This window comes from Sander vitreus, chromosome 16 (genome assembly GCF_031162955.1).
Source record: "Sander vitreus isolate 19-12246 chromosome 16, sanVit1, whole genome shotgun sequence".
Lineage (NCBI taxonomy): Eukaryota > Metazoa > Chordata > Actinopteri > Perciformes > Percidae > Sander > Sander vitreus.
The window spans coordinates 23,331,839-23,359,364 of record NC_135870.1 but is presented as its reverse complement, the minus strand read 5'-3'; the positions used below and the strand labels follow the sequence as shown (position 1 = coordinate 23,359,364).

The 27,526-nt window shown below is 41.4% G+C and overlaps 1 protein-coding gene across 1 annotated transcript; it reads left to right on the top strand.

Moving 5' to 3' along the window:
• The first annotated feature begins 1,600 nt into the window (after window positions 1-1,600).
• Window positions 1,601-26,796, top strand: whrna (whirlin a). Its single transcript, XM_078271976.1, has 8 exons — window positions 1,601-1,834; window positions 2,171-2,383; window positions 3,897-4,118; window positions 7,525-7,599; window positions 9,189-9,771; window positions 11,098-11,264; window positions 13,979-14,101; window positions 21,092-26,796. Exons 1-8 carry the CDS (start codon window positions 1,601-1,603, stop codon window positions 21,272-21,274), a joined length of 1,800 nt encoding a protein of 599 aa, XP_078128102.1. The 3' UTR covers window positions 21,275-26,796.
• Window positions 26,797-27,526: the final 730 nt, after the last annotated feature.

The following is a 27,526-nucleotide window of genomic DNA, read 5'->3' as shown; positions in this document are numbered from 1 at the left end:
TATACATTTGGGACGAAAAGACTGATGGTTAGTTCAGTGTATGCGGTTGTAATTACAGGGTACCCGCGGGGTCTTAAAAGCATTGAAAAAGTCTTAAATTTGATCATCTCAAATAAAGTTCTTAAAAGCCTTGAATTTGGTATACAAAGTCTTGGATTTCGTTACAAAGGTCTTATATTTTTTTTTTGCCTTTCCTAGGATTAAGTTCATACCGTAACAAAATTAACTGTTACTAATATAGGCTAATTAAAAACTGACCGGAGCCCGTCACTGAACACACCGAAGGACCGAGACACAAAGTAAACACACCTCTCTGACCGGTACCGGGGGGGTTAGCGGTTAAACTGAGCACAGGATGTGCAGAATGTGTCGGTGTGTGTCGGAGCCTGGCTGGCCGCTCGGCACCTTCAGACAAAGCTCAAGCTAAGAAGCTAACGGCTTATTAGCTAGCCGAACACCGAGCGGTAATATCTGCAAATATTGGATCTGCGAACGCATTAATCTGCTCGGTGTGCGTCTTATAACAAACAGAGCGAGCAGCTGCCGGACTCTAACATCTGTTGATCTGTGCAGGCCTTCACTGTGAGCGGACTGTTTAGAGACGATGTGACCGGCAGGTAACGTTAAAGATTATCTGCTACTGTAGCAGAGCTGCAAGTAAACGCTGAACCGAGCTGTGTGTTTTCAGTGTTAAACACTGCTGCAGGTATTCATACACGACTGTTGTTGGTGATTTACAGAGGTGGAAGACTTACTCAGATCTGGTATTGCAGTAAAAGTAGAAAAGTACCAAAAGTAAAAGTGCTCATTATGCAGTGTAATACATCTTATTTTATTGGATTATATTATAATCCAATACATTTTATTAAATATGACTGATAATTTAAATAAAATGTTTTATTTAATACAAGTAGCCTACTTGTACCTAATTATTTTCTAGGATTTAAAATGTATACAGATTTTACATTTTCCCCTCATACTTCTGTCGGAATGGGTACGAAGTTGGCAGTGAATTTAATTTGAAATGGTATTAAAAAGGTCTTAAAAATTTAAGTTAGAGGATCCTGGGGGTACCCTGAATTAATATTCTTGTTCTTTTTCTGTCCCCCCTGATCGGGTTCCCGTCTTTGTGTTCTCTTTGACCCTCCGAGACTGTCCTCCCCCCGAAAAACGCCCACAGAAATCGTTTGTTCAAGCAGCAATTACTTTACGTTTATAGTGGTGGAGCCCACTAGTGGCTGTAATAATTGCGACTGGAGCAAAGCAGATCGTAATGTGATTATAAGAGCACCAAATTCTGGCAGGTTGGGGTGGCGGATTGGTCAAACACAGGACTTTCACTTAGGAGAGCAGGGTTTGTGTCCCGTGTTTATATATATATATGTATGTATGTATATATATATATATATATATATAACGTACATACAAACATAGCTACGTCACAATGTGCTTCTTGTGCGGAACTGGAATTGAAGTAGTGTCTGACTTTAATCAAAACCACAATCTTTTACTAAACATAACCAAGTAGTTTTGGTTCCTGAACATAACCAAACTGTGACCGTTTCACAACGTTAGCGCCATGTTTAAAACTGCGATCGTTATGTTCTGTGGTTTCATCGACCACCACATCTGCCTGTCCTCATCCTCCACATCCTCCATCCTGTCCATTAAACTCTCACCTCCCTCATTTTTGCTTCCCTGCCCGTCCAATCCCCTCCCCCCTTCCTCACATCTTTTCTTCCCTCTCTCCCATTCTTCCTCACAACCTTCCCATCACATCTCCTTCACCCTCCTACTCGACAATCCCTCTTCCTCCTCACACTTCCTTTTTTCCGTATTGTTCTCTTGATTCTTTTCTCATTTTTGCACTCCTCCATTCCACCCTCATCTTTTCCTTCTCCTCCTCATCATTCTCTAAACCGTCATCCTCTCTGTTTCTCTACAACATCTTACATTACAGCTGCTGCCATTCCTTTTCCTGACCAGTTCTTCACCTCTTCGATTTTCTTCCTCATCATCCTTTGTTCTCCCACTCTGACACCCATAAAATAAAAAAATAATAAAATCAATACAATAAGTACATTTTAAAAGTTAATTTCAAAAGCATTAAAACAAATCATGTCTTCTCCATCTCTTGTCTTTTTCTTCCCCTCTCCTCCATCTACACCAGCCTGGGTTTTATAAAGGCGTGGCGGGGTCACAGGTGACCCTGTCCAGCCTGGTGAACCAGTCGCGGGCCATGCTGGAAGAGCAGGCGCGCCACTTGCTGACGGAGGCGGAGCGGCAGACCATGGGCTACTACGTGGAGGAGTACCGGGACGGACACATCGGTGTGGAGCAGCTCGTGGTGGCACTGTTTGAGCTGCTCAACACGCACGCAAAGGTAAATGACCAGGAGGCTTGGTTGAGAAAGGAAAGATCAAAAGAATAATTTTTCTTGTGTGCAGACCCTTGGACAGTCTCTCTCTCTCTCTCTCTTTGTGAGATTGCAGCAAGGTTTGAATTGAAGCTTCTGAGCCCTTGCCCTTTTTTACTGTTTAGTTTTTATCAAGTCTCTTGATTTTCTCACAGTCTGCAGTTGTTTACCTTGTAAAGAACACAATAAATCAAAGGCATTTTATTTTGGATTATTCAAGTACACTGCTGTATCACACACCCACAGACAGCTTCTCCAGCTGCCTTATACTGTATTAAGAGCTTCTGTACAAATTCCTTACTGGATGGGTTGTTTTTTTGTTTTGTACAAAAGGATTTCATCTAAAATAAGAGTAGGATTTAATCATGGTTAAGATTTAGTTTACTCCCACCAGCATCGTACAAAACTCAGTTTAATGATTTAAACCAAAGTCGTTGTTTAAATCACCTTATACAGTTTATGAGTGCCAGATTTATGTGAAAAGCCCAAAAATAGGACCATCACTGCTACTCCTACAAGCAAGTGTTGTTCGCACCAAAAAGTTAATAATAATACTGAGCGTTAGCTGGTTACGTTTAAACACACACATTTCTCTTCTTCAAAAAACACTCTTATGGTTGAGCTGTTGGACTGTTCCTGAGTTGTTCTTAGAGGTTTAGTTTCCACTTATTTTACTCCACTCATCTCACAAATGCAGCTATTGAAGTATTGTTCAATCTGAGTCTATATCGATGACGTTTCCTTTCCGTGATTGCTCCGTTGCCGCCAGAAATTCCACCAGATGTCACTCATTTCGGCCGGATGTCCGTCACCTTCCTCTTCCTTTGTGTTATAATTCTAAACTCCGGTGAATTTCTGAGGACTATGGTCTCTGCAGGGTAAATCCAGACAGCTAGCTAGACTATCTGTCCAATCTGAGTTTTCTGTTGCACGACTAAAACAACTTTTGAATGTGCACGTGTTCCACCAAAACAAGTTCCTTGTACAATTGTGATTGGTTTAATATAAGGCCAATAAACCAGAGCATGTTTTTCTCCCATCCCAGAATGCTGTGTGGACTAGCCAGACCCTCCTACGCAGCGCTGTGGAGGAAGGTCTGGCAATGAGAGACTAGTTCAATCTTGATCAGAGCTGATTTTAATCTGGATTTGGAGAGGATTAAACCAACATTTGAACAAAGGCTTAAAACCTGTTCAGTTTAAAATAAGGTTTACAGTTTATGACAAACAGTGGTTTCATTCAGTTCAATTACATTTTATTTATACTATCAAATCCTAGCAGAAGTTATTTCAGGACACCTTACAGATGGAGTAGGTCTAGAACTATAATTAACAGAGATGCAACAATTGGTGCTAGGTGCACTTGTTTCGGTCCTGTTTTAAGGTTAATCTTAGTAAGAACCCACCCACCAAGTCTGTTACCTCATACCTTTGCCTTCCCTCTGGTGTCTTCCCCCTCTGTACTCCCCCCCTTCCCTCAGTTCTCTCTGCTGTCAGAGGTGCGAGGTCTGGTGACCCCACAGGACCTGGAGCACTTTGACGGGCTGGTGCTGAGACGGGAAATTCAGGCTCTAAAAGCGCGACAAGGGACAGCTGGAGCCACGGCGCTCCAACCAGACTCCCTGTCCATGGTGTCGTACCCAGACACCCTGACCTCGTCTTCAGCCAGCTTCATGACCAACACCACCCTCAGCTCTGCACGGGTAGGCTGGGTTTACCAGTCGGATAACAATCTGGCTCTTCTCTTCTTGATTTCATGTATACTCCTGAGTTTTTTTTATTTGAGAGTTATTGGGTACATGGAAATATAAAATGGATACTGTGGGGAGAAAATGGAAGCTCTCTTTAGCTATGTGTGTGTGTGTGTGTGAGAGAGAGGCTGAGGCAGAGAGGTAGTGTGTTATTTCCATGGATTATAATGGATTCTGCTGTAGAAAAGAGTCTGCTGTGGACTTCGATGGGCTGAACAAAGACACGTTTCAGTGCCTTCCTGTTGAATCCAAAAAGTCCTTCAGCTGATATTTGATAGGTTGTGTTTTTCTTCCATCTCAATAACCCACTCACTCCCAACCTCATCCCAAAAACCTGGTCCCCCTCTCCCCCTCTGTAGGAAAGGCTGCTCTGGCTGATAGATATGATGGAGGTAGGAGTCTCTGCTGAAAGTGATGAATGCTTTCCAACCACACATACAGGACACACACTAAACGGGGAGATGTAAAGCTCACACACACACACACACACACACACACACACTCTCCGACTCTCACCTTGGTTTGCGGTTTTGCAGTGAATTTGTTTGCAGTGTTTTTCTTCTTTCTTCTTTTTCCTTTCTCTACTTTGATTTGGACAATAACTGTAGGGCTTTTAAAGAAAGGGATGTCTCTCTCCACGGTCCTAATAGGCTGTGTGTGTGTGTGTGTGTGTGTTGTGACTGTACAGGAAGTCTGTGGCTGTTTTTGTTTGGATGAGATCACTGTTACAGAGAGAGAGAAAAAATGTGTTGTAAATAACAGATTTTTCTGGTGGTGTTTCACTTTGTTTTTTTATGTGCATAAAACAGGTGGATACATTACATTACATTAAACATATACTTTTGTGAGACTTACCCAATGAGCCTATTATACAGTTCTGTCATGACATACTTTCACCAAGTTAGTTCAGTCTAGTTTACACGTGCCAACAATTTAAAACCAAAAGTGTTGGTATGTGGTAAATGAGTCAGCAAGTCAAGTGTTTGGTTGTGGATAAGGTAGACGACTGATTGCACAGATAAGCACACGCATACATATAATGACTAAACTGACAGCGGAGATAAGCTGTTGACTGTCTGCAGATCTTTTCAACAAACAGTCCTCTTTCACATGCCTCTGGTGGGTTTTCTTTGCCTTTCTGCTTTCCCTCTGAGAAGCGACATTTTACATGTGTGAGGGTGTGTCTGTGTGTGTTAGTCTTTATTCCACCCGTGTGTGTGTTTGTTTCTATTTGTGCTGTTTTGAACCCATGGGTGCCTGCTACCACTGCTGTGTAAAGCAGATTAGAGAGCTGGGTGGGTTTGGGAGGATAACAACACTGGATTTATATCCACACTCAAAGCCAGGTATACAGTCAACTGCATACCAATGCATGTGCACACACAGTCACAAACATACACACATTATGGAGATAGACACACAAACGCAGTTTTAGCTTGCTGGATAAACACAACGTTTTGTTGGATGATTGTGCAAAACCTCAGATGACATTTCATGTTTTTTTTTTAAATTCAATGAACTGTTTTGTCAGGTTATTTCTACAAATATCAGTATATATTGATATATGGTTAAGTTTAGGCAACTAAACTACTTTCAAAAAGCCTAAAGTTTAACTTTGCGACTGAGACGGGTTGTGAAAACAAAAGGCTTCTGTGTTCCAGGCTGTCTTTTGGCATCTCATGAGCTTTTACACTCATGGATCTACAGTATTACTCTATTATTATTTCAACTTCTCACAGATACCTGTAGCCATGCCAACACAGTCCTATTTTATGCCTTGCCCAGTCAAAACACTGCAAGACTGCCAGATGCCACAAACCACCTTCCACAATCCTGTATCTGTGGGCAGATCAGTATAAATGAATGAATGAATGAATGAATTAACTTTATTTATATAACACCTTTCATGCACAAAATGCAGCACAATTCAACGGCAAGGAACACAAGTTTAAAACTATACACACACACTAGGATGACGGGAGGAAATGTTACTATTATCTAAAACTTTTTAAGTAGTGTTAATAATCACAATTGCTTCCACTGTTGATGCAGTTTAACATCTGTGATCCTGTCAAGATCCTCTTGAGTCATTTGCTACTTCTCAAATAAAATAAGTCAGAGCTGCTGTTTAGTCTGGATTGTATCCCATTTGTCTTTAATGATGATCACTATGTCAGTTTAGTGATCATCAGGCATCGCCTTTCATTCCTGCTGAGAGACATGTCAGAAGACACGTAGAACTAATTATAGCTTGCAGTCTGTCAACAGGGATATCGGGGGCAGACAGGCACCGACCTGCAGGATCAGGAATGTCAACAACCGTTGCATCCAAGGTGTCACGGAGCAAATGGTAGATAGTATGCAGGAGAAGGGCCAAAAACTGTGACATCCTTGTCTTTTCGTCGTGACGAGTCACAGACGCAGGATCGGCTGTTTTCCACAATAACAAACTATGCAGAGGCAGATTTTAGTCGCCAGCAGATCTCATTCTGATCCCAGCAGTCGAACATGTTACACACCACCTCCATACCGCCATTTTTCACCATAACCTATAAACATCACACTACTTGGATGTAAATCATGTTCGGCAGGATTGACTGATATGATTCCTGGGTAGACTGAGACACACAGGCTTACACAGAGACACACACACACACACACACACACACACACACACACACACACACACACACACACTGTGGAAGACACAATCACACATACACACAAACACAGCATGCGCTGACTGCTTACAGTGCAGAGCAACGTCTCGGCATGTAGAAAGTCAATTGTGATAAATAAATTGTCTGTAAGTGCTCCCTGTGCAGCAATGAGGGGTAATTAAGCTGAGTTGATGGGGCTTTTGTTTTGGTTTAGTGGCAGAGTTAAATGAAGGGCAACGTTTCTCTGAACTCAGCTCCTCTGCTCTGAAATCCCTCACAGATCTGCTGCAAATTACCTCCTCTCCGCCACGCCGGTGGGACTGAGCTGCCCAATCCTGCTTTGAAAGCTGATGGGTCTCTATCGATTTACCAGCATGTGTGTTTGTGCTTTGCTAGGAGACATGATAGCCGTGTTTGTGTGCGTCTTATTTGCTTTCCTTACTTATAAACTTTAAGATTGACAAGCGAATGTGAGCAGATACTGACATCTTTCCTTTTCTCTAGTAGACCTGCTTGTTTTGGGACAAACATCTGCTCACAAGCTTTCTCTCCGTCACTCACTCTAATCCCTCTCTTCTTCCCCCCTCCCTCTCTGTTTTTTTTTCTGTCTTTGCTCTCTTTCATCTCCCTTCCCTCTATCTCTTTCACCTCTGCACCTGATGTCCCCTCTTCCTCCATTTCTTTCCTGCGTCTCTCAGAACGACAGCGTGGTGGAGAGTAATCGGGATCCTCCTCCAGAGAGTCTAAACACGCTGCTGACCGACATCTCTCTGGTGAGCCCGGCAGGCAGGCAGGGAAAGTCCCTGCTTTGGCCTGATAAAGATGGATGCGACATGGGGAAGAAGTTAGGAGGGGTGGGAAGAAAATAGTAAAAAAAACAAGGGTGATGGAGGCACTTGAGATGTTGCCGACCTGCAGGCTTTGTATTGTAGACAGAGGTGGAGTGGAACAAGTGGTTGCACCAAATGAGAACAAGTAAAAGAAAGACAAGTTGCGCTTTGGGAGAGTAAGTGTCTGGGTAGCCTTTCTTCATCTTGTCTTTGTTGTGTTGAAAGGTACAAACTATTTCACTAGGCCACCTGACGTGCAATTCTCCTTCTACCTCTCCATCTCTGCAAGAAAGAAGAGTTTAAGGTTCAGGTGGGGAAAAAGAAGTTTCCAAAGCAACGACATATCAAGAGGTCTTATCTATTTATCCTGGACAGCAGGAGACGAGGGAGGTCAAAGAGAAAACTTTTAGTCTGCAGTCATCCAAGGCTACCTGCCACTCAAATCATACCTTACTTTTCTTTTGTAAACTTTCTTTTATGCTCATTTTATGTCTCTTTCCATACACTGGTGAGCCACTCATGTCTCAGTGTCCATCCCACTGTTCACTTTGTGTTTGAGCACTCTTACATTGAAACACAGGATCCCGGCGGAATCAAACAGCAAGCAGCTACATGTTGGACCTGGTTTGGATGCTGTAAACGGCTGTTATTGTCACTAAAACTGGTGGAGTGGTTAAACAGGTGTCTAAGACAGTTGTTTGAGTGAACATTAGGTACAATCAAAAAGAACACAAACCCTGGATTTAAACTTTATTTTTGATTGTACTTATTCTGCATTTTACAAATTAGGGGTGTAACTATAAAGTCATTCAGATACACAGGGTTCAAAGTTGGTAGTTAAACAAAGGTTGTGACTTCTTTATTACCCTTTGGATGTAAAATCTGCACTTTTTTAACCATTTTTTAAAGGGTTGTTTAGTTCAAAATACCAAAAACATATTTTCTCATTTACTTCTATTGACATTTTGTTTGTGGTGCCCACAGCATTGAAAATTTAAAAGGTGATTTTTCAATTCTGGGAATACCACAAATGAAACTACATTTGCCTCCATAGAATTGGGGTGGCAGCCAATGTCCGTTAGAAGACATATATATCAAGACCTGGACAAATGAAACCAAAACTACTGTTAATAAATCTATAGGTGAGAAAAGGTGAAGAGTAAGTAAGACCTCAATGTCCTCACACAGAGTAAATGTCTGAAATTGGAGTAACATTCTCAAAACCTATTCATCATTTCGCCAGAAATCCTAATCCGAAAAACTAATTTTACATTTGTGAAGCATTTCTTTAGGATATTAAGCTTGTGAATATTTTTTCTCAGTAGTTGAAACCTCAGTTAACAGTGTTAATGGATGAAATAATATTGCGCCCTCTGGCATTTAATTTATGAATTTTCAGTCTGAATCTGATTTAGTGCATTAAATATTTCAGCTCCATAATGCATACAGTATGGTCACATTTTGTATTGCGGATTGATTATCACACCTATGTTACACCCCTAATCAATGATGAATATATCCTCTCACTTCAGGACGATGTACAGTCCACCACAGCTGAATCTCCCCCCTCCTTCAAGCCTCCGCCCCCACCGGGGGTGCACAGGCGCCCAACTAGACGAGATCAGCTCAACAAATGCCCCTCGTCCGAATCCTCCCACTCAGGCTTGTACTTCACAGCCCCGGCCTCTCACAACCACAGCAAAGAGCCAGGACACGCCCCCACCTCGCCCTCACTACACCACAAACGAGAACGTCCCAGGGAGCCGTCTCGGGACTACGCGGCCGTCAGAAAGAGAGATCCCTCGGTACCTTCTAAGAACGAACAAATAACAGCTGCTCACTTGTCCATGGTCACACAACACACTATCGGCCCTTTCCCCAGGGTCCAGTCCCCCAGCAGAGGCACCAAACCTGCTGCCCCGTCCCCTTCACCTCCACCTCCACCTCCACTCCCTGCTCCTAATCCGCCCCCTTCTCTTCCTCTTAAACTGGTGTCTATGTCCAAAGCCTCGCCCGCCTCTCCTGGCTCTAAACAGCGGTTTGTTACGGTGGAGGTTCACAGGCCCAACGCAGAGCCCGACTTCAACGAGGTGCGCCCGCTGCCCCAAGCTCGAGGTGAGGAACGTAGAGCTGCGGAAGTAAAATGTACCAAGGGTCGAGTTTCTGTTATGTGTGCCCTCAATTTAATAACATGCATATGTATGGCTGCAACCAATAATGTATTCAATAATTATTGATTAATGTGTAAAATATTTTTTTTAAATTAAGTAGATGAGAGGAAAATGATAGGGAGACATCTCACTCACAATATACCGGAGCTCAGATTGACGACTTCAAACTGCTTCTTTTGTCTGACGGACAGTAAAATAAATCAAAGATATTCCAATATTTACAACAATGTAAGGCATAGACATTTGGGCGTTTGACTTTATAAATAAGGTACACAATTGATCATAATTGTTCATAAATGTTTCTGCTGATGGACAGCACTACTAACATGCAGACAAGAAGTGTATGCCCTATAATTTCATAATTTGGTCCCTTGAATTACTGTAGGAATGTCCTGAATGTGTGAATTAGGATCTCAAAGATATCACAACAGCCAAAACATTTTTTTTTTTTTATATTTTGTTTCCACAAAATATGAATTAAATGTTTTTAAAGAATGTACACATTATACCTGCGTTACTTTTTTCAGATTCTCCTCAATCACCAGTTTGGTGTATTGTAATAGTGAGCCAAACAACTCCAGTGATAAGGCATACTTACTTATTATCACTGTTATTGTAAATATGTTCATTAACTGTGGATGTGTATATATAGGAGCTTTGAAGCACAACATGCAGTATTTCACACCTCCCCACCTATTTTTAGTGATTATGAAAATGATTCAGATGAGATACTGCAGTTGGGATTCATTCTGGGCAGATTCGGAGGCTTGCTTATTGTCCCTTACTGCAATTAAATGAGGAAATAAGCAGTTTCAGTTATGAAGATGTGTATAAATATCATCTACATACAGGGGTGTATAATCTCTCCAGATATGTGTTTACTTGAGCTTAATGTGCTAAAATGAGCAATTACCCAGAACACTGTGTATGATTGCTTTACTGCATGCAAAACATCACTAATCTTAATAAGCTTTTAATCTTGTATTACATCTTAAAATCTGATCTTTTTCAGAACAAATCTCAAAATCTGGTTGCTGGTTATTTTGTGGGTAGGGAGGCAGTGCAGTTTAATTTAATTTGACAACATAGATCTATTTGTTTCAGTACAACACCTTAACATCTTAACTCAAGAAAGGTCTTGAAGCAACAGAGTTAAACCAATAGAAATAAAAGTGTTGCATTGCTTTCATACAATAAGATCTAATGGCCCAACAGAGGGTGGTGTGTTGAGATTCCCATCATGGTGTCATGTCTGCCTGTTTACCCTCAGGTGGCGCTCTGTCTCAACTGTCAGACAGCGGCCAGACCCTCAGTGAGGACAGCGGGGTGGACATAGCTGAGTCAGGACACATCAGCAAAGACAGAAGCCCACATTCCTCACGCACACGCCACCCCCGAGATACTCAGGGGGGCGGGGGGGACAACCCCTCCAAACCGGTGAGGGGGTGATTTAGAACAGCAGTGGGCCAAACATGGATGGATGAGTGGATTCATTGTTAAACTCTGAGGAATGGCAAATGGATTCAATTAATTTAGGGGTGTATGTGTGTGTGTGTGTGTGTGTGTGTGGGGTTGTAATTCTGTCTTTGTGAGGACCAACTTGTGTGAAAGTGACATCTTTGGAAGTGTGGAAGGTGAGGACAATTCTGGAAAGCCACAACACATTTGAAAAGTTAGGGCATTTTGGAAATGAAGCATGATCTTTCGCAAGTAAGAGAACATCATGTTTTAAATGAGGACATTTTTGTTAAGTGAGAACATGTGAAAGTGACAGCAGTTTTGGAAATTGAAGACCTTTTTGGAAGTCTGAATGTGTTCTCATAGTGAACTTTAAAATTGTATAAACAAAATGTGTTCAAAAGAGAGGCATTTTTTGAGGTTAAATAGGCCACTCGGTTTTAAGGTTATTAATTATAGGGGACGGAGCTATGGAGTAGAGTATCAATTATTATGTCACTTTGGGTCCACACAAGTATGACGTACAAGCTGTGTACGTCAGCTGAAAAACAAACGAGTTGATAAATGGTTGTGCTTTATTGCTAATCCTCCTCCCGAATCTGTTCTCCAATCTAACCGTGATCTCTTCTGTCCTCCCTTTGTTTGCTCACACAGACTGTTTCCTTTGTTTCCCTCATTTGTTTAGTTCTCATACATATCATTCATTCACGTGATCAATCATTTCTTTCATCGCTCACTGCAGTGTAGCGCTAACAAACTCTCAAAGCGCTCTCTGGTTCTTATTGATTGATGGGAGAAATAACAAGTAAGGATGGGAGTAGCCCAATTCTTTATAATGAGGGCTGTTCGATTGAGTGTCTGTTTTTAGATTAGAATAATTAAGCAGAAAATGTGAAGGCTGAATCGACTTTGTATCACACAAAGCTGCATTTTTATTGCGAAAGAGCCAAGCATTTACCTTCTGTTTGCTCCTGAGTGTGCTGCAAAGAAAAACGATGTGCTCATAAAAAAACAACCTTAAATTAACTCAAAGAAGATACTTGTTTAGGCCTTGTTATTGTCTACTTATCCCAATGTCAGTCAAAACACAACTGGTTAACTACGGCAGAATTGTGGGCAGTAGTGAGCAAGTATGTAAATGTGGTCCAGTCACTTAAGAAAATATATTGCCAGCAACATATGTTGATATATAGAGAAGGCTGAAGTGAAGGTGAGCGAACTAACTTGTTTTGTGTTATATAAAGAAAGTGAGCTGAGTGTGTTTCTCATAAAGGGGTTTCATTTATTGGCCTTTTCTGAAAAGCTAAAAACAAATGTTTCTGAGATTTTCTGTCCATATTCAAAGATAAGTGGTCTACTATTGTGCTGGAAAGTAAAATTAGAAAAACTTATTTTAACAAACGGCATTTTGTTAGCATTCAACAGCTACAGCGCACATTAGGCTTCCATGAGGCCTACAGTAGTTTAGGGATGTGTTGTTATCAAATGCTAACAAAGTAATCGGCAACACATCTCCAAATAAATGCTAATGTTTTTCTGTCTCTGCTCAGCCCTGTACCATAAACATTACATTTCCATACAACTAAAGTGAATTCTCAATTATGTTTCGAGGGAAACAAATTTTCTTCCGGATAACATTTGTTTTTGACGTATTATGATGTTTCTAATCAAAGTCCCCGTATGGAGGAGGTCGGCATGGATAGATGGGTCAAACAAACACAGGACACCCAGGAGACCGCTTTTAATGTCCTGTGTGAATCCAAAAGTCAGTGTTGTTTTTAACCACGTGATTAAAACTGCGCCTGTTGCTGGTACAAGAACGTGTGGAAACAATCATAATCCAGGAGAAAATATGTTTCCCTCAAAACAAAATTGAGAATGCAGTTTACCTGTATGGGAACATTATTTTTTAGGGTTGGTCTGCTGGATGTGTAAATAAGCAAACTGTTTGCTAACATGTTGGCTATAGCAACTCTATAGGGTGTTAATCTGTGTGTCTGTGTCCGTCAGCTTGTTTTGGAATATTTCTGGGCCCTAGTGACCCAAGAAAGGGTGCCATTTTGCCTTTATTTGTTAATGACAGAAAACCCAGGGCTCAGAGGGAGGGGGGTATGACATGCAACAATAAGGTCCCCAGTCTTCCCAGTCAGAAGTTGACTAGGACTGTTCTATGGTATGTGTCTTAACTACTTGGCAACCATTGATATTTATCTTACAATATGGACATACAATCCCAGGAACATGTTTCAGAATAACATACAGAGAAAAGAAACTCCTCAAGGAAAAAGATGCCCCATAGCTTATAGAAGCCAGTGCTAGAGAAGCTTTATGAGAATTGACTAAATAATGGAGAACAATTACATAAAAGTGGTTATTTCTTTTGTCCTCTGACTGGTGAAGCTGTTAAACATGATTGCTCATTCATGAATATGTCACCAGGATTGAATATGTACATAGTAAGAGAGTAATGGTCTTAATGAATGTGTAAATCTATGAGAATGTGTGCTCAGAGAAAACAAAGCTCTAAAGTGGGATAAACAAAGGCAGAAAACTATATGTATGCATAGTGTTCCAAAGGGGAAGCAGACATACGGAGGTTGTGTTATGTTACGAATATATTCAACTTTATAAATATGCATAACTAATGTTTTTCTGATATGATCATTTGTGCTTCTCTCTCCCCCTTACTTCAGCCGGGGCTGTTGGAGCCCACCTCTACACTAGTGAGGGTTGCAAAGAGTGCCAGCACTCTGGGTATTGCCATTGAAGGTGGAGCCAACACTCGCCAGCCGCTGCCACGAATTGTCACAATACAGGTGAGTAAGGAAGAAAGCAAAATTATGTTTAAAATAATACCCCCACTAGACTGACCTCTACTCAAAGAAGTATTTCACTACTGGTAATATGGTCATTTCATAAAACTGGGCTGTATATGCAGTAGAAAAGCACAGTTTTTTTGTTTTTTTTTAATTGGTGCTACATGACCAGAGAAACAGAGAAAAGGAGCTGTGGTATTCCCTTTTGCTCAAAAGGTAGTAAAACCTACAACAACCAGAATGGTACTTAATACTTTTTTCCAGTTTATTTTCGGCCTCTTCAAAATTTGCTGCAGCACAGCGACTCCACTTCTGTTTCCGTCGTTGCACATCAGCCGCAGCGGCACCAGCAGTAAGCTCTGCGCAGCTATCCTCACCGGTTGGCCGCGTTTGACTCTCGGCTGTGGCAGCCTCTTCCTCCTCCATGTGGCGTATGTCCGATTACAGCATCATTCTATGAAACTCTTCATCAATTTTGATTTTGGAGCAGCGAGGAGCCACCCCTCTCTCCGTGGAGGCGTGCGTTAAAAAAAATGCGCAAGTACAATCTGTAGTTCAGTTTCCTTAATAACATGCAGTCAGCTCCATGTTGGTGAATATTCCCCTGGTATTGTTGGCTGTGTTTGTTATACAGTATTATGAATGCCTTCTTTGATTCCCTGAGATGGTACCACGCGCCCACCTTCCAGGTGGGATTTGATGTCCTTATGGATTCACACTACAGCTGAACTCTCACTGAGATTCCTGCTAATTTTGTCCTCGTTGGGGCTCTCACAGAGATGAATGCAACATTATTGACCTTTGTGACTGTCGGGAGGATCTGGCATTTCACTGCAATTACTTCTCAGTATGAGGCATTTGCTATATTTACGAATGAAGGCAGAATCAACAGCAACACCTATGGGAGATTATACAGCACATTTTATGTACAAGCAAATGATGAGGCTCAATTTAGAAATGTTAATATTTAGTTTATGATGAGACTGAAGAGAGATTTTAAATTTGCATGTCTGTATTGAAAAATACTGAAAATTCAGATCTGGTTATGCAGAGTGAAATCCAAATGTTGAAAGGTTAGTCACCTCAGAGGAAAGCCATTACTGTGACTGGATGTGTATCTGTCTGCCATGGTAATTTGCAAGTCAACAAAGCCTTGCATTAGCTCAGGGCTATCTGTAGCACTAATGATTTCCTAATCACAGAGGAGCCAGGGAGTTACAATTCAAAGATCAGAACAGCAAGCAGCTACAGACTACAGTCCACACCCCGTTCAAAGCTGTCTCTCAGCCTCCCACTCCACAGAGGTGTTGATTGAAATACAAAAGGCCTGCTGATTGCGAGGGGAGGGATAAAAGGATTGTAAATCAGCACATTCAAAATCAAAGAGTGTACTGGAAGAAGGGGCTGCAAGTGTGAGTGAAGGGTGCAAAAGAAGTGAGAGCGGTGTTAATAAGGACAGGAAGAATGAGGAGGATTTATACTAATGAAGAAGTGGAGGTCTGGTGTTGTTGATGGATGCAGTATTTGGGTTGTTTTGTGTACTGTAGGTGGTAGGGAAAGTCATTATGGAAGGGTTGCATTGGGATCAAGTAAATATATGTTTTTATTCCTAAACTGCAGTTGTTCCAAGTTCAGTTGTCAAGATACAAATGCAGGTTGATGTGATTTTGAGTTATCTTCCTTTTTTTATCTGGTGTATGTGTTTGTGGTTTTGTCTCCTGAAGCGAAAAAGACAGCTTGCCTGATTTTACATCAGAGCTGCTTCTTTGCTACAGTCAAGTCAATCAGAGATGACAAAGCACAAGCCATTTAAAGGCATACTATGTAACTTTTCCCTCTTCGGTCCCCCTACAGGTTGTCTCTGGACCGAAGAGGGAAAAGTTACATAGTATGTTTTTAACAAAGAGGACAATCACAAAAGTATAAATAAGATGGAAAACATTTGATGAAAGCATCTGTGGTATTCTAGTGCCTGTTTTCTCGTGAGTGGATTTGTTTTTACCATGTGGTATGGACAGCATAACAGTGTAAGATAGTAGCAGTTAGCCTCTTGAAGCTCAGCTTGTCAGGAGAGTATATCAATTAAAGAGATAAACAGCTCATGATTCTTGCACATTTTTGAATAAACGCATCCAGTTTATCACAAAAAAAACAATTAAGCCATGCAACTGTTGAAATATAAATAGTAATCAATTAGAAGGTCAGCACCGCAGCTGTGTACATCAATTCATTTTCCAGATTGTTCTGCAAGTCAGGGAAACCTCACTCACACAGACCTCACAGACTCTTGAGTGAAAGACTAATGAAAATAACAAGGCAGCAGATTCCAATGGTAATAATAGAGGAAGTTGGTGCTCGGTGATATGAGGAGGTCCAGTGAAGAAGCCAGATACAAGGTTAGAATTCATTTCCTGAGATCATTTTAATAGATTTAGAGTTCATTCAGATAAGCAGATTGGAATTTTAATAAGGTTAAAACGATTGCTGGGTCTCAAATTACAGCTCCACATCTTTGGAGTTGCATAGATATCATCCAAACTTTGGTTTGCTGAGGAGCGAACCCTATCGATCACAAGCGAGACAAAGCCACAAGCTACATGACGCCACTGCTGCTTCCCTGAACACTAACACGGTATAGCTTTACAGTTATTTAGAGACATTAATAACATGGTACCCTCAGGTCACTTAGTGCAGAAAATGGAGGAAAACTTTCTGCTCGTTCCGGTTTCAAGGTAGAAAAGTGGGCTGTGAAAACTTTGCTCCGTCAACTGGGGAAAGCTAACTCAATGTTCCTAGGCCCTTGAGCAAGGCACACAACTTCAGTACTTCCCCCAGTCAGGACCAAGCATCACAATGATACATTTGCTCTAAAGAAAAAAAAAAAAAACAATATCTTGTTTCTGTTTTCTGGCTTTCCGATGGGCATCAGTTGTATCCGGGGGGCAGATCACAACAAAGCCAGTGCCCTGTACAATATGGTTTGTCTGCCGTATTGGAAGTAAGTCGGTGGAGTCGTGATACATTAAACCTCTGACTTCTGTGTTTCCTATCTCTCTGGGCACAAGGGCTCTCGCCTCAAGTCACCTCAATCATGGCTGCTGCTGCCGAGGATGAAGTGCAGATGAGTAAGCTGCTGCCGGCCGGCCGGCCGTTATCAGTACCCATCGCCCCTTCTGACACGACAAGCCGTTATCACTGCCATCTTCCGATCATGTGGACCGACCGCTCCGTTAGCTCAGGGTAATTGTTGAACGCTCCGTAAATAAGAGAGGTGATGATCCAGTCTGGATGTGAAAGACACTGCTGGTGTTTTCAACCATCGAAGTTGTCGAAGTAATGAGGTCAGCTAACGGAGGAGGAGAACATGGAACTGACAAAAAGAAATGCATGCGTCTTATGTGGTGTGCTTTAAGACCACAAGAATGTGGAACCTCGGATTTATTACCTCCTCCAGAGGGAATTGTTTGTCATCAGCGAAAAACTACTGACCTGATTTTCATAAAACTTTGTGGAAGGCTGTAGCATGGGACAAGGAAGAACCCATTCATTTTAGAGCGGATCCGAATCACGGGGCAGATACACAAATTATTTTTCACTTTCGTTAACATTGCGAGATTGTGCATGGCCTTCGCGGGGGTGGAGGTGCACTCTCCAAGTGTCCTTCTAGTTTTTCTTCCTATTAAAGCAGCATTAGCTACCATGTTGGCAAAAATGCATCCAGTAGACACAAAGCAACATTACCATTGGTGAGGAATGTTTGTCTAATATTTAGTCTCCTTTTAACTCTGGTTTGGTCATCACCAACTACTGCAAAAACATCAGCAGCTTTTTTAGCTGCTAAATGTTTTACTTTCCCTACCAGCTAATTGCTATCTTTGTCCGTCTGCTGTTTGGTGCTGGGCAGGCAATGGGTTAATCAGCTGTTTTAGGTGAGGTTGAGGAGAATGTCAACTGGGAAATAGCTAAAACGACCACCATTCTTTTTATCTTGGAAATATGATGGCTTCTTTTGTTGCTGGTGTGTTTTAGAAGTAGGCTGAAGAGAAAGGGATCAGTTCAGGAGTAGCACAGCCAATCACGAGCCATCAACGAGAAGCCACACTCAGTCAGTCAGCTCATCCAGATCCTTGGCCAAGCTGCAATGACACTGTCATTAAAGGCATGCAGAGGTCATTACTGCACATGTTGCAACTTAAAGAACATACTACTTCATGCATTGGCACTTAATGCTGGTAATTGATGCAAGTCATCCATAGCAAGGACATCCAAATTGAATGTATGATGAAAGTAATTTAGAGAAAAAGTGGTCTGGTGATTATAAATGTGGAGGCTGCTGGCGGTTTCCACTTTAGACCGGAGAGAGGAAAAGAACTGCAGCCATGACTTCATCACTTCTATCTGTCCTCTGGGCATGTGAACGCTGAGGAGAAGCACACACGGTGAACACATAGGACTTTTTATTCAGGTTTGCTTCAAAGAAGCAAAAATGGCATCAAGTATGCTGAGGGTCTACTGGTGTGGAGTGAGTTCTCCGGAGCAGAGTGAGGCCTTAGATGCTTACTTCACACAGAAGCTAACCACCTCTGTTCAGCTATTCAGACACTGAATTTGATGGCAATCCAAAGTTTTACTGATAGTTGTGGGACTTGTTAGATCTGCTGGCTCTTCTGGGAGTCTTCTGATTTCACTGCCAAAGAGCTGAGACTTAGTCAAGAAAAGAGGCCTGAGGCCTTGTATATTTTGTGAATATCCTGTGTCCTGTGTGTCAATAACATGTTTCTGATCACATATAAAATATGTAAGAATGTAACTCCACGAGGGGAGTGTTGCCGATCAGGAGAAAGCATTTTTTGCTGTTGAACACTTGCTGTTTTTTTTTCTTCTTTTTTTTATATACAAATAGACCAAGGGACAACAGACAGTATCATCATAGGTATGGTGAATGCTTGACATTGTGTAAACCAGGAAATGAAAAGAAGCCGGGTTACATTGCAGTATCAAGGTCTATGGGTCCTTTATGTTGATGATTGTCCTTTGAAATCCTAGAGGTCCTTAGGATTCATGACTTTGATTGATGCAAAGCCAGTATTTTGGAGGGAGGGGTCTTCCACCCATTCATAAGCTAAAGTCCATTCTGTTGGTCTTAGTATAGAAGGAAATAAACAAAGTTCTCCAAACTAAATACATCTATAGTAAAGAAATCACTTCAGATTCAAATAAGATTTCCAGTTCCTCCATCATTTTCAATTTTTTTACTAGCATATCTTAGGAAAAAGTCAAGCATTCCATAATATACATTTCCTGAACTATTTATATCCATTCAGGGATTGTTGGAGACTCTTTAATCAGTGATTATTGCACTTTCACTACCTGTTAGTAGTATTTTAATAAACATTGGCCCTGCTTGTTCAGCCTAGTTTCCCAAATACATAACACTGAAATTAAAATCAAGCTCTGAGCTGATTATTGATCTGATCTCTGTTACCACGTCTACCCAATAAAAAGAAATATTAGGACACTCCCCAAAAATGCCCAGAAATGCCCAGATTTTTTACTTTTGCCGCGTTAAATTTTGCCTTTAACACCCTGTTAACTAATTACGGGCTAAATAACTATTATCAGTAGCTTACCTGGTGCTTCCCGGTAGTCACTGCCGCGAAAGTCGGAAATGTGCGTGGCGTGAGCGTCCACCGGGGGCATGGCGTGAGTGATGTAATTTCCTGTGGCCGTGGTGTGAGTGGCTACAGGCCGCAGCTGGACCCTTCTCAGGACACCCCCGTCTGTCGCTAGCAATGATGACGCAGTGATTAGTGATGATTCTCTCCGACCAATCGGTAGTCAGTCTTTTTACGTCACCTTTTGGTATCGCCTCAGCTCGCTTGGAACCTCGACGGAGGTGGTACTAAAAAAAAGTACCTGTTAGCTAGTACCAGGTATTTCTTTCATAATGGGAAAAAAAGTACCTTGAGAAAAAGTCGAGTAAAGCAGGTACCATGTAATGGAAAAACGCCATTTGTGTTCTTTGGCAGTTCCCCACAAAGGGTGAGTGAAAAGAGGGAAACAGAAACAACACAGAAACTATCCCATATTATGACAGCACAAAATCTGTATTGTATTGTCCTGTTTCTGTCTGTTCGTCCCTATTAATGAAATATGAGGTTCAGTTGCAGTCTTTACTCATAATCAGTTCTTTCTTTGCACGCTGTTTGTGACATCGGACATTAGGCACAGAAGTGCATCATGTCTCAGACTTTTTCCCCCTGTGGTCCATGGAATGCTGATAATGTAGGATGACGTCACCAAAACTGTCAGTCATTGAGTTACCTTATGTTTACAGCTCTTGGTTTGTTTGTAATAAGTCAGTGGGAACACAAACCACAGTCCAACTAAGAGGCAATTATGTCCTGGCCAAATGAAAAGTACAGGTGTGAGAGCACCCATAAACTAAAGGGGATTTAAGGGGCTGTACTTGATATTAATTACTATAATATAGCAGTAAACAACAATTTGCTCTGTAAAGATATAGTGGCGCAATGGCGTCCTGAGCAAAGAATGAAGTCACACTACCTCTGTTTGTGTTGTAATCTGAGCTTCTCTGTTCTTTGTTTTGGTTGCCAATACGGCCACGCGTGCATGTCAGTGCATGTCAGTGCATGTCAGTGCATGTCAGTGCATGTCAGTGCCTTGTGCACGCTGAAGGCTTTGAGGTCGGTTTTTGACGAGTTGGAACGGTGTGAAGGCAATCCCAGGCAACTTTCTGAATAGCGCCTTTAAGTCCAATCATTATTTTCACATTTCTGAGAAAGGCAGACTTTTGTGTCAAAGTGACGTTCTTTTTAAATTTGAGAAAATTGATGAACCCAACAAGTTCTCTCAAATCACTTGTACGTGTCGCTAAACAACAGACAGTTTCTGACACGAGACTGGCCTATTGTGCTTTTTTATCGGTTCTTACTCTTGTCTCTATCTCTTTGTCTCTCTCCCTCTCAGAGGGGGGGTTCAGCTCATAACTGCGGCCAGCTGAAGGTGGGACAGGTGATCCTGGAGGTAAACGGGGTTTCCATGAGGGGCCGCGAGCACAGGGACGCCGCGCGCCTCATTGCTGAGGCCTTCAAGACCAAAGAGAGGGACCATGTGGACTTCCTGGTCACCGATTTCAATGTGGCTCTATAGCTGAGTGGAGTGAGGACAGTGACGAGGGCAGCAACAAGAGAAGAAGAGTTCGAGGACGACATGAGAAGAGGAAATTCAAGCGTCTATTGTTTCAAATGGCACAGCTCTTTTGGATGGACTTAATTGAACCACCAACTGATTTCTGAGCCATTCTAAAAAAAAAAACACCCTTGAGTCTGGATACATGAAACTCAAATTTACTTCTTCAAGGTATTACTTCCGCCATTGGACATTGTTCAGGATTCTCCTCAACGTGTTACCTTCCCACTGTGAGACATTATGCACTAAAATGGAATAGTAGTGAAACGTATACCTTTCCTTTGTTCTCTCCGTCTTAAAACTTGTGGATTTGAAACCCCGCTGGAACTTCTCGTAGCCCTCCGATGTCTCATGGTCAGTTGATTTTCATTTTGTTTTCGCTTTTCACCTGAGAGACAACTGCACATCTAAGTCTGTTCCGTGCTCGACTTTACAAGCTTGGATTTGTAAATGTAAAAATGAACAAATGTAGATACAGATGCATATATATATACTGTACACATAAAGATACTCCTGTATGAATAATGAAAACCCGTAACCTCTGTTACATCATGTAGATATAGTCATATATTTCAAAGTAGATGATGACGATAATTCAGGCTGTCCTGGTGATAAGGGATTCAACACATTTTACTGCTATTTTAATGCTACCGGCCTGTCTGCGTTGAGCTATCCCATTTCACAAAAAGTAATTGGATAAAATCATCTCAGGCTAACAAAATGACACTTTACCTGCTCATATTTGTTTGATCAAAAGACGCGTGTATAACGGAAATCTTCATTTGGGCACCATTTTCGGTTTGGTAAACAACACATTTCTGACAACATCTGCACTGTAGCCAAGTTTCCTAGTACACACTAAAACACGAGATGATCAGATTCATTCACTCGACAAAGATTTCATGTGTCGAAAACACTGGATCAAAGATGCGTTTTGTTGTTGTTTTTGTCCAGTTTAGTGTGGAGGTACTCTGAGGGGATCAAATCCCTCAGCTTTTCCCTCAGAACGCTCAGCTTTTCTCCTGCTACTCCATAACAATTGATGATTCATATTTTGTAATTTCATAGTTTTAATTATTTCCACCCTGGTGGGTTGGGGGGAGGCTTGCCGGAGCAATGCTCAGTGCAGCACTTAAGCCCAAGAGGGGAGTAATGAGACATTTAGAGGACAACACTGCCAAAGATTTGAGACACATGTTCACATGTGGAACCCGTGCACGCACGCACACATTTTATCCACTTATAGAAAAGCAATTAGGAGATAAGCAATCAGGTGAAGTGAGAGATGGAGCGAGAGAGGAAGAGAGAGAGAGAACGAGAGTGTGACAAAAGTAACAAATGAGACGTAATTGCTGTTGGGATGATTTGCTTCCTCTCAGGAAGAGTGCAAGCGTGGAGACAATGTACAGCAAACATCTTCCACGTGTCACTCCAGAGACTCCTATTAGGCTGCAGGTAGAAATATGAAGTAATTGGAATAATTCATCCTGTGTTCTTTGCTTGGATGTGTGTTGTCTGTCTGAAGTTAATGGATGAAAAGAGAGAAAAAGAGATGCTCAAAACGAGGAGATGACAAATAAAGACAAATGTAAATGTCATTAAGCTGCTGTATGAGACAAACGCACACACACACACACACACACACACACGCTATTAAACACTCCTGAATCATTCTGGTGACAACTAAGAGAGAGAACAATTAATTCATGCTTTCTTTATACATATACCATATATCTTCAAAATCGCATCCTTTATTGAATAAAAAACAAATGTTAAAGGACAATTCCACTTAATGTTCTCAATGCTTCGGTTAACATTTGGGGACCCTCATTATGCTACCGTTGAAGTGTGGTGATATTTTGAGCCTTTTTAGTGGTATAAATAGCGACTTATTTTTACTTTCCCTGTGCCCCGAATACTAGCGTTGTAAGCTAATCAGTGGTCCGCGCTAGCTTCTTTCAAGCTACAAACACATTTGATTAGCATGAAAACATGTCCCAGAGAGCGACAGAGTGGGTACACATCTGTTATTAACCCCTAGGTTCATTTTGCGCCGGAATTGTCCTTTAAAGCCCGCGCAAGAACAATCTTTGCTGAGTTGTGTTGGTGGCCATGATGTTGTGGCCCTCCTCCCCACCAGGTTCAGGAAAAGTTTGATTTTCCAGCTCGCTCCGTTAGTGGTGAAGGAGTTGGCTAAGGCTAACGCTAGCGATGCTAATGCTAAATATAAGCCGATAGTTGTTGTCGGTCTCCCCTCTTGTTGCACATGTGCATGACATACGTCACGACCAAACGTTAGCGATTGGTTACGGCAGATCCAGAGTGGCTCTGGGCAGATCCAATAGTTACAACAGAGTACCCGCCTTCAAGGAAGTGAACACTTGTCAATGGAGAGTGGCCAGACTCTCTGTACAAATGAAATGTACCAGAGTCTGGTAGGACCAGGCTAATGGAATTCCTCCATTCATCTAAAACATTGTAACATTAGGCAAATTTATATTACTTGGTTATGTCCAATTCAACACTGACTTTACACTTTTTTAAGATTATTATTTGGCCGTTATTTATCAGCACAGCTCAAGATCGACAGGAAAGGGAGAGGGGGGGGCAACAGCTACCAGGGCGCACCAGAAAGTTGTTGTCAGAAAACTAACTTTTCCAACCGACATACAGTTAATTTCAAATGTGTTGTGGGCACAGGATCAGGAAACATAAACATATTGTATCCGTATTAATTTAAGTTTAGTGAATGTTTAAATTACCTCCGCCTCACAGAGGAGGAGTTAAAAAAAAAAACATGAAAATCAACATTAAAGTAGTGATTGGATTCAACTGAGGAAATGAATCACGATACGTAAATCTAATGCGTGACAAGGAAAGGTCAACCTGGACCTGTAAACCATACTTACATGGCTTGACGAAAAGTTCCATATTAAACTCAAACGCATCAGTTTATATCTGAGGGAAATGTAGAAAGGCTCTCATTTATGTTCCCTATACAAAGAGTTTCTGTCTCTAAGATTACTGAGGCAATTGAGTGCACCCATTAAAATTGATTTGGAGAAATGTTAACTGTATGCAATATTCAGGGCGTAATAAAACAATATCTGGGGGGAAAAACACAGACACAAACAATCTTAAAATTCAGAATGCATCAGCATGTGTGTGTACATGAGTGCGTATGTGTGTGAGATAGAATGAGCTAGATAAGAAGACAGACAGAAATTGAGACAGATGAGAAGCTGAAGTGTGTCCTCTCAGTGGAATTACTCTCCGTTTAACAGTCTAATCTGGAAGGAGTCACCGGCACACAGATGAAGGCTTTGGTTTCCTGAGTTGAGCATTTAAACATCACACGTGACACTGTCAGCGATAGGAAAGGAGACAAGGAAGGAGGAAAGGAGACATTTTTTATGCCTATGTCAAACACTGAAGTGGCCAACCTTTTGATGAAAAAATAATGAAATGTTAAATCTGTCCAGTGAGAACCACAGATCAAATCTCTAAATTGGATTGTGTATAGATTTTACTTTTAAGGGTGTTTTAAACAAACAGAAGAATACAATTTTCTTCTATGGGTTGAGGGAATTATCCCACTTCTGACAAATAAAACCCTTTGGATTAACTTTAAAAATATATTACCACCATAGGGGCAACATATCATTTGAAAATGTTCAATACTCATACTGATATAGTAACCTCGGTACCGATACCAAAAGAATGCTTACTACCTTACTAGGAATTTTTTTATTGTCAAGAAAAGACTAAAACCAACAATGAATGCTAGTCTGTCTCTCAATACTTTCTGACTTCTCTGTCGCTCCGGCTCTAAACCATTTGCCTCCTACTGAGGATGTACATTTTCAAAAAAGAATCGCAAAAATATAGTATGGCATACAGTTATATTTTTTAAGAAAAGCCTCAGTAAAGTCCTAAAACAGCTAGGCACTGTAGTTTTTAATCAAACCTTACCTAAACAGGACTAAATTGTGCATTTGTTGGGTACTATTTTCAGCTGCAGAGTAAAACACATTTGGTGCTCTAGTGAGTATTAACCATAGACTGTTAATATTAATGGACAGAGCATGTGTGACGTCGTCACCCATTGGTTGGTGGAGATCTGCTACTGTAGGAGTCGTCGAGTTTGCCGTTATGGGCGCAGCCATCCTGGTTGCGGATGTGACGATTTTAGACGAGAGGGAGGAGTGAGGGAGGAGCCCTTACACTACGTTACGTTACACACTTTCACTGGCAATCACATCATAGCCACGCCCTAAAACACCCCCTGCTTTATTGCTTTATTTAAAATCAACGAGACCATAATTCAAAAAATTAACATCATTCTGTGTTGCAGAAGACTTCAAACTAGCGATTGAGACCATAAACTCATTATGAAAATGTTTAGTGAGGTAATAAATCAAGTGAGAAGTGGGTCACTTTCTCATAGACTTCTACAGAAACCGACCTCCTTTTGCAACCGCACGTGTCGCCCTCTGCTGGAATTCAGATAGAATGCAGGTTTAAGGCACTTCCGCATTTGCAGCACTTCGCCGAACCAGATGCTTTGTCCATTAATATTATACAGTTTATGGTATTAACAGCAGCTGGACGGTGTGTGTGGGATTGAGTCAAGATACACTACAGTATAGTGCTTATGGTAACGAAGGAACATGTCACCCAGTGCAACAGTGTGAGCTCATTGATGCGTTTCTTATAGTTTTGGACAAAAACAGTTCAATGACACAGATGAGTAAGATATATCAGGCTTTTACACACACACACACACACACACACACACAATACTTGGTTTTGGCTATAAAGTTACTACAGGAAAAGAAACAGCCATTGTTACATAAACGTTATGCATTCATTTAGACATTTAAAAAGCCAATTTTAACTGCAGAATTATCCCTCCTTGTCACAGAAACTTTTTTGTGAGTTAACTCCATAATGACCCCATCTTGTAGACATTGTGTCGATAGCGGCCTGGCCTTCTCTTTGAGCTGATATTAAAGGGCCGTTTAGGAGGGAAGGGATGATGGAGGGAAGCGATGGAAGCCACTGACAGTCTCATTAATCACACGCCGAGAGAGGTGCTGGCCTTGGCTCTGACATGAGACACGACAGCTCAAACATTGACTTGTTTCTCGTGCTGTGGCAAAGTGCGACGGTTTGCCCCCACCCCTGAACCACTGCTTCCTCGCAAAGGTCAGACTCACAGAGCAACCAACACCATCTGTTTTCTCTCTAATGATTGTTTATTTGTTTCACTGAGTGTGCCTCCTGCTTTATTAGCTGCACAAGTTGATTTTGTTAGTTTATTTTCCACCCTGCCTGCCATGCTTCTTTAGCTGCCTCCTTTTGCTTTTGTTATCCTGTCACTCCAGCCGTCTTTGCCTGCTTCCTGCACATTTTAACGAGGAGTGTTGTACAATGACATGCTATTTATACAGAAAGTGTGTTTAATTTTTCAATAAAGATAACTGCACAAAAACCAGCACGTTGTCTGCTTTTATTTTGAAGTTGGAAACTTTTATAGAGAGATAAAGTGTTCCTGTCTCCCAACATGAGCATACTATCTTCTGCCGTTAAATGCATGTTGCAGCTCAAATATGTCATGACATTGTAACTTTTGCCAATTACAACATTACTGTTGGTTGCACTTCCATCCTCCACAAACATTAAACAATTCCAAAAACAATAATGCCTAGTAAATTGTAAGTGGACAGACCGAGCTCTTGATATTAGAACATGGAATACTGTATTTACTCTTTTTTTAACATTTCTGAAAATAATTTAGTACACTGTTTGTATACTTTGTTTCTGTGTTATATGTAATTCCCTAAGTACAAGGTGGAAAAGATTAAAGATTAAGGTATCTACAGTTGGCTGATATTAAAGCCTCTGAACACCCACACAGGCGTTTTCAGTTATTCTGGCTGATAAGACCTCTGCTTAGGTTGAAGGTGGGCCAGAGCTTTGATGGGAATTTATTAGGTCACAAATTTTCTTATTTACCAATAAGAATGATAAGGGATAATCTTGACCTGCCATAACAGGTGTAACAAAGCTAAAAAGAGACTTAGAAAATGTCAATCAGTCTACACACAGCCACATACAGTCCTCAGAAGAGGTCTAATCAGCCAGATTAATTTAAAACACCCGTGTGGGTGTTGAAGGCCTTTAAAATGTTAGGACATGGTGCCCTCTTGT